Source organism: Notolepis coatsorum (genome assembly GCF_963971535.1).
Source record: "Notolepis coatsorum genome assembly, chromosome: 7".
NCBI classification, from domain to species: domain Eukaryota; kingdom Metazoa; phylum Chordata; class Actinopteri; order Aulopiformes; family Paralepididae; genus Notolepis; species Notolepis coatsorum.
Window position 1 is genome coordinate 97,323,806 of NC_140171.1, and position 8,818 is coordinate 97,332,623.

At 42.1% G+C, this 8,818-nt stretch overlaps 1 protein-coding gene across 1 annotated transcript in view; it reads left to right on the forward strand.

The window, feature by feature from the left end:
- grap2b (GRB2 related adaptor protein 2b) overlaps positions 1-8,338 on the forward strand; it is a 97,615-nt gene extending 89,277 nt beyond the window's left edge. Inside the window, 1 exon segment of the mRNA XM_084319287.1 lies at positions 7,689-8,338. Coding sequence (XP_084175413.1) covers positions 7,689-7,874 — 186 coding nt within the window. The 3' untranslated portion in view covers positions 7,875-8,338.
- The last annotated feature ends 480 nt before the right edge of the window (positions 8,339-8,818 follow it).

Consider the following 8,818-nt stretch of genomic DNA (forward strand, 5'->3'; position numbering starts at 1 on the left):
TGGCTATGTGTATAATCTGGCCGTCGCTTATCAATGACTTGTTTGCAGTCAACAGTCGAAACGGATTGTTTTTTAATCGGTTAATTTCCGTTTTATACCATTTTGAAAAACTCTCGGTTTTTTAAAGTTTCAGGAAAATATAAAGATTCCGTGATAATCGCCCTTTACTGGAATATTCTGGAATACACAAAAAACGTTGTCATTTTTCTACCTATTTATGAATAGTTTTCAAATAAACGCTAGATTATCGATAGTTTATGTGTACTTATGCACGCTATAGAAGCAGGCTGAAAAATGTATTATCTCATTTCCTGATCAGCGCACACACACACACGCACACACACACATAGGGCACACATTGATATCTCTGTGAAAAAAGCTCTGATTATCCTAAGGCTTTGTGTCCACCGGGGACGTTTTTTTTAAGGCGGACCGCTTTGAAAAGCAAAAATATGCATGCTCAGAGCGTTTTCCTGAGTCTCGCGACTGCCTCGGCTCCGCCACTTGCTGGATGTTGATTGGTCGGTCGAAAAAAGTTACCTTGATGAGCAGCGCTCCTCTCCAAAAGTTGAACTAGTTTCAACTTTATGCGCTGGGAGCGTACCGCCCAAAAACGCTGGCCGCCGAGAGCGCTAAAACGCGAGGCGCGGCGCTGGGAAAAGGAGCGCGCCTGTCGCGTCTGTAGCATAGAAATTAATGACAGAAAGGAGCTGACAACTCATAAAACGTCCCCCGTCTACACGGGCCCTAAGACTGGTCAAATAGATTCCTTACCTCAAGTTTCAAGTTTCAAGTTTCTTTAATAGTTGTCATACAGAAGTACAGAATACTTTCATACAAAATGCTTCTTACTGTTACGCTCCAGAGACTGTGCTAGACAAGATAGTATCAAATAACATAGTATAGCATGTAATTTAGAAGTAGAAAATGAGGTCACAGTGTTCAGTATAGACATATGTACAATGTTCGATGCAGAATAGACGTAACTGAGTTACCATATAATATACAATACTATGCAGTGTACTAATGTACAGTACTATATAGTGCAAAGCAGAAATGGGATGAGGTACAAGGAGGGATACTTGAAGGGAACTGTAGACCAGGCCCTGTTCCTCGTACCTGGCTAACTGAGTTAGCCGGATAATTTTCAGGATAGCTTGACTTAAGCCAGACCTTTCCGTTCCCCGACGTCGGATTGTCTAACTCGCCATGGTAACAGATCAGAAAGTTTTTCTAGAGGGGGCTTTTGAAATGTAAAATAATAGACCTAAAATGCCGATAATAAATCATATTCATATATTTACTTTGTTCTATATAATGCAAGTCATATTTATACGGATACGGTGCTCGCGATCGCGACACACACAGTTATTTTAATAACGGACTAAACGGATCATTGCAAATGTGAATTCCGCGGGCATATTTTTAATGAATGAAACCTATTGGGTGTTTGGCTCTGATTAGTTTAATATTCTTCGCTGTGTATTTGCTTAACGGAGCGCCCGGATTGTGTTTCATTCAAGCATACATTGAAGCGTCTATGCGCGGATTGTGGATATGAATTATGAGGAATCTGGATCTGTGGATTGTTTAATTGTATCACTGTCACTGTGACAGTGTCACACGTTATATTGTGATATTGTAACTGGGTTTAAAATATATGAGGAGATGCGCTGTTTGATGGATTTGATGACGTGACGTGACTTGATAAATTGAATGAGCCTTTGACGTTTTTGATGAATGCATTTGAGAAAATGCATTTATCTTTTCAAGCACTGTTATCTGATGATGAACATGAGGTGTCACTGGTATAAACCAAAGGTTAATCAATTCAATGCATGTATGGATGATGTCCGAAACAGATTAAAACCGGATTAATAGTGTAACTGCAAGCCTCCCTCCAAGCCTCTCTTTGGGAACCATGTATAATATGTATATAGTACATAATACCTAAGCACATACAGTACAGATATCCTCATAATATAATTCGTATCAATTAGATATACTATTTGGGCTTGTTTATATCCTTATTCTGAAAGAGTTGAACTAATTATTTTCGCTAGCAAGATCTCATTTGATTATTCATTCCATTAAGCCTACTGCCAGCAGGCACATTTAAAGAAATATAATCTGATTGGGGTAATGAGCAGTGTTGCGATGCTCATATCAACACTGGTTGCACGCACGCTAATGACGCCACATGCATGCGTGCTCCCAGGCGCGTGCGCATGCGCATAAATGTTCCCTCACATAAGGACAGACTAAAAACAGTGCCTAATTGCCTCTACGAATGGAATGTAACACCTGACGACCGGTGCTATTGATATGCAAAGTAGCCAGGTGGGTACTGCGAGTTGGCGCATCAGTCGAGTGCAGCGCATTCCTGTGTGCACGCGCGTGCATATCCGTGCGTGCATGCGCTTCTGCTCACAATTTTTTTTTCTTTTTTGATCCACTTTTTCTCCCATTTTCTATTTTCCTCCCATCCCAATTTCGTATCGTCCAATTCAACCCTCCCCTATCTCGAACTCTGTTTCATGCCTCCCACAAGCCGGCTGTATTGTGGACGTGTAAGCCATACATTGCACGAGTCCCCTCCGGTACTCGAGGTAGCAGCCGTCGCATCTTTTCACCTGCACAGTGCGATCTTTCAGCGTCGGGGGTCTGCGCTTTGGAGGGACGCCGCCCCCATCGCTTCTTGATTCTACTGCGCAGGCGCAGCAACCTGTAGGAGTTGCTGTCCACAACTTGCGATCCCCACCCATCAGTTTCCCTCCCCCTAATACTGCCAAATGTATTAGTACGAACGACCAGCCAAACTGAAAGCAATGTGGAGAGCTGGGCTCGAACCCAGCGTCTCCAGCATTGGAGGTGAGCGCCTTGCCCACTGCACCACCTAGCCGCTCCTCACAAAACGTTTTAATGGTAATGAGGGACTTAAAATGTGCCTATAGATTATGCATTTAACTTGTCTGCGAGGCTATTGAGCCGTACTGTATTGTACCCATTCTGCAATCTTGTTAATAAAGTTTTAAATCAATCAATCAATCAATGCGTTAGAAAATCAGGATTTCTGCGATCGACACCTGCTGTCTTTTCAGGTGAGGCGGCCGCACGCAATTATCCTGAGTATCAAGTCTGGTTTGAATTAACGAGACTGAATCAGCGTTCGAGGAACAGGGAAAGCCTGGATTCAAACATCGGGTTAATTGAATCTGGATAATGGGACTTTTGATCGATTTAGTTGAACCAGGTATGGGAAATAGGGCCCTGGAGTTGTGTTAGAGGCCAAGTGATTCAAAACTAAAACTTGTTGCATATTGTGATGCTGATTGGGCAGCAGATCAAAATGACAGACGGAGCACAACTGGGTACTGTTTTAGGCCCTGTTTAGACGGAAACGCTAGCAGGTGAATCCGCAAAAATATTTTTTCGGATGTGCCTTTCGTTTATACGGAAAAAGCGTTTTTACGGGGTGAAACCGTAAAAAAGTGAGACCACCTTCCAGGGTGGAATTCCTAGAAACGATAAACCTTTGCGCTATCATCTAAACTGTCAAACCGCATAAAACGATGACGAAAGGGTTGTCAAGGCTCTCGTCGCGCGTACTGCTTACATCACAGGCATGCGCCAGTAGCCTAGAAGCGTAAACAAAGCATGTCTGATTCTATCCATGGCGATCACCTGAAGGCTACATTGGCAGTACTTTTAAATACACAAGAATCTGTCCCGCGGCTATCACAACTATTAGTACTGGACCCACTGTCTGTGAGTGACTCTGCTTTGGTCCAATCACATTCCCCACCCACAGTCTGCGAATCAGAGGCAGAGTAGGGCGGGTCTTCACAGCACGTCATGTGACATATGCGCCAATCGTGTGACAGTGGGGCTCTGTCGTCTCGAGTCGTTACAGCGTCGTCTGCACGCAGAATTCCATCCCAAAACGCTAGTCTAAACACAAAATTAAAAGTGAGACCGCAAGACGACTTTTGCGGTTTCTGTTCAGACTCTCTCCGTCTAAACGTAGCCTTAGTCTGTCAGACAGGACCTGTTATTTTCCTGGAAATCTAAGAAACAGCCTACATTTGCTTTATCCACATGTGAAGCAGAATATATGGCATTGGCAGCTGCTACACTGGAACGTTTTTATCTTGTGCAGTTATTAAAAGGAATGGACAGTGGAAATGATTATGCACCAGTGACAATCTTTGAGGACAACCAAGGGGCAATTGCACTATCAAAGAATCCTGTGTGTCGCCAAAGGTGTAAACATGTTGACATCAAATATAATTTTGTTCGATCTGCAGTTAGTGATGGAAACATTATTATTGAATACTGTCCAACAATAGAAATGGTAGCTGATATTTTAACCAAACCTGTAACAAAGGTCATGATTGAATGAAAAGTTTGTGTATTTCATTTTTGGTGTTGAAAAAAAGGTGTAAATGTCAAAGGTTTTGTCAGAATAAGATCAAGTGGGGGTGTTGAACTGTTGTGAACGATTCATCTCTTGAATGCTCTTATGCTGATGTCATTATCAGTCATCTGTCAATCACAATCAGTAGAGGTTGTACTAACACAGCTGGTGCTAATAAAGGGATCATTGCTGGCTCACTTGTGAGATTCAGTTGGTGTCATGTGAACTACATGCAAGTGTGTGGCATCTTTTATTCCTCCGTATTAGTCCAAGGCTATCTAGACCTTTGCTGGTAATGGCTGCTGCGCCAACAGTCCTCTTCATAATAATCTCCAATAGTTCGCTCTATGCGATCGCCATTGCAGAGGCAGACAGTTTGCTGGATACTGTGGCCAGTGAGCAACCCCCCCCCCCCCCACAGGAAACTAGCCCAGATCAAATGGTAGGCGAGACTGCCACCCAGTAGCGGCTCGTGGATGCTTCGCCACTAGGGGCGCTATACCAAACATTTTGCAAACATGTACAGTACCACGCAACCGACTCACGGCAAGACGTGAGCGATTCGACTCACGCTCACGGCAATGAATCGGCTCTTATGAACGAGTCGCTCAGCTGTTACTACAACAACACACAACCAGTCAAATAAAGTATAGTCTAATTCACAACTTGAAACACAATATATAAATAGAAAAGTTAGAAACAAAACTCGCTCCGTCTCCAAACACACGCAGATCTCTCCCTCTCTCCTTCTCTCTCTCACACACAGCGCGACGTGGAATCGATTCGTTACACAATCAGACCTATTATATACCAAGAATAACTTCAGTATGAGTACAGGGCTGTACACATATTTTGCATATTGTTAAACGAGCCAAGGCTAGCTATTAAACTATCGATATGAATCGAAAATATGGGACCCTGATGTAAACAAGACAAACGTCTTTCTCTGGTCTGCATCCCCTTAACAATTGTGTGTATTGAGCCGTACTGTATTGTACCCATTCTGCAATCTGTTAATAAAGTTCTCATTCATTCATTCATTCAAACATAGACGATATTGAACAAGCCATAATCCACGTATTTTCAATCCAAAAGCGAGAGAGAGAGAGAGAGAGAGAGAGAGAGAGACTCACTGTTTAGTTGACACGTCCAGGGCAGGAGGGCTTGCCTTGATGAAGTAGTGTATAATCCACTGTTGATGTATTCCAGACCACTGTCCACTGTGTCCAGACTGCATCCGCCATATAGCTTGTTAGCCAAGTGTTAGCTTGTTAGCAGTTAGCAGCACCACACAACACAAGTACTTCATTCCTTTGTCCATTTCCGCTCGAACAGACTGCAAACTACCTGGCGTTCTATCGCCATGCTCTAAGACAAACTCTAACCTTAACCAACTTTGAAAGAGTGCCTAAGCTTAACAGTCTAAAGAACTTGCAGTCACGGCACGCTCTAAGACAAACAGCTGCCTGCATCTCACAACAACACAACTATCTCTACCACCAACGGACCAACCTAGGAATAAGCTAGAATTGGAACATTAGAAATTGGATTCGGCCAATCAGAGATCGTCTCTGTGAAATTCTGCTACGGAAAAAAATACTGGCGTCGGCCAATCAGAGAGCGTCTCCGCGAAATGCGGCTACAGAAATTCTTGACGCTACTGGCTAGACCGCTTCAAATCGCGCCCGGATTCCAACATAATAGTCATATTTCAACGCACAACGCGTTATGCACTGATTGGCTGTGACGAATACAGCGATCAAACTGTGACGCGCACTCAGAGCGCTATCGCGTCTAGCCCGGGCCGAGAAATACAAAAAAATAAAAAAAATAAAAAAAACGTGAGTCACTTCCTGCTCAGGAAAACGAGTGTTTTTTATTTTAGATAATAACGTTATATTGTGCATTGGAAATACAAACATACTTAAAATGAGTAAATATTATTCATTTTAAACATGTTTATATTATTTATAGGGCTATAAAACAAAAAACTAAAACGTTTTATTTTCTTCTTCTCTGATTTAACAGCAGGTGGGGCGGCGCCTGTGCGCCCCTAGTGGCAGAGCCGCCACTGCTGCCACCTATCGGGATTCGATCATCATCTCAATTCTAATTATCTTAGGGTTACCAGGACCACACACAAACTCTGGCGGACTGTTTAGTATGATAATAATAAAGAAAAACATAAATGTGGCGGCTGGGTGGTGCAGCGGAGATTGCGCTCGTTACCAATGCAAGAGACTCTGGTCTCGAATCCGGGTGTCAGCATTGCCTCCGGCTTGGGCCAGCCGTCATACTGGCTCAATTGGCAGAGTTAGAGGGTGGAAGTCAATGGATGGGGATTTGGACGTTGTGGACAGCGACTCCTACAGGTCGGTTGGGGGACACCTGCACAGCTGAGACAGGAAATGGCGGGGGTAGTGTGAGCCTCCCACACGTTACACCTCGCCACTGAGAGTCCGCGCTGGTAGGTGAAAAGATGTGACAGGCTGCCTCCTCGTGTACCAGAGGGGACACGTGATGCAAGGCTTCTATCCTCCCTACAACCGACCAGTGGGGGGCATAGTCGAGCAACATTCAAGACAGGGCAGGGGAGAATTGGAAACATGAAATTGGGATGGGAGAAAAAATAAGGAGAAAAAGTGGATAAAAAGAAATTGAAAAAAACAAACGTTTTTGGCGTTCAACGCATGGGCACAAAAAAACTAGTATACTCGTTTTTGCCGTCCAATGAGTTAAGTGTGGGGGTGCTTTCGAGCAACACTGTACTTATTGTACTTATTTTATGCCTATTCTTATGTCTGCACTTTCTACATTGCACTACTTTTATACCTATTCGTATGACTGCACTTTATGCATTGCTTTTATTGTCAACTGTATGCAAGTTTTATGCCTATGTTCTACTGTGAAGTACTTTGAGCTGCAATCCATGTATGTGTGTGTGTGCATGTGTGTGTCTGTCTTTGCGTTTGTGCGTTTGACTAAAAACACACTTCTTCAATCAATATCTGAAATTAAATGTATTTATTTTTTTATTTAAAAAATCACTAACCTTCTTACTGTCTTATACTATCATGCACTCTTCCTACTATACTAATATTAGTTTGATGAACATTGTTACTCAGTTGTAAGAGTTGTACCCTTCCTGCTGACTTGTCGTACAGAACTTGTAAGTCGCTTTGGATAAAAGCGCCCACTAAATGACTAAATGTAAATGTCAAATGTTAAGGTATATCTCTGACTCACCTGTCTACACGTCTCTCGTCTCTAGTGCCCCTCTGCCGCTAAGATGCAGGTGAAAGCTCTGTACAGCTTCAGTGCGGAGAACCAGGATGAGCTGGACTTCAGCAGTGGGGACATCATCGAGGTCATAGACAAATCAAACCCGTCGTGGTGGAAGGGAAAGCTGTGTGGAAGAACAGGCCTCTTCCCCTCCAACTACACCGCGCCCGTCTGAGAGGACCATGTATATTGGGATTCCCAGGACCTTTTTTCCTCCTCACTTTTTTGATAACCCTGAACCCAAGAGCACTTTTATTGTCGATTTTATATTTTATTCTTCACAGAAGGTTAAAGGTGCTATAGATAACATTCAGCCACAAGATGTCGCACTAGAGTACCAGCGTGTCTTTTATCCAATCAGGTGCGTTCCACATGGGGAAATGGATAGTAGGGAGGGGATACATGCATGCAACATGTAAACGACAACGTTCATTTTGGACCCGCAAACATTTATTAATCAATCATTTTTGAGGGGGAGAAAAAAGCAATACTGTTATTCCGCACCTTTCTAAAATCTCTGTGGATGTATAATTATTTTTTAAATGATTACTCCACATACATGTCTTTATCTATAGCATTAGACTCTTCCAGGTCCAAGATATTTTCAATGTTTTGGCTAATTTTGATTTAAATTGTATAATTCCCATTTTAAAATGTTTTACCATGATATGTCTGGTATCTATTTTTTCAGCACAGTCTCACCTATATGACTGACAAGTTAGTTTTCATATTGTATAATACTGTATATACTGTATACTGCATAATCTACAACCCAAAACACAAAATCGGATTGAGAAAATGTGTTCTTTTTAGTATGAACCAATGCAAACATATGAAATCAAGGATATAAAACAGTGGAAATGCACCTTCAGGTAGTATATTTACATAAACAAAAGAGAACGGAACAGAATTCTATTTACAAAGCATTATTTTCTCCATACACAGGTAATAAGCACAGACGAAATTTTGATTCTCAACTGGAAATTATCACCATTTACAAAAAGTCAGTAAAAGTACGTTTTTTACAAAAAAAAAGTAAAAAACTAAAAAAGTTTTACGGTAAAAAAGTAAAAAATAAGTAAAGTGGGATATTCAATATACATATATACAAATGTTCTA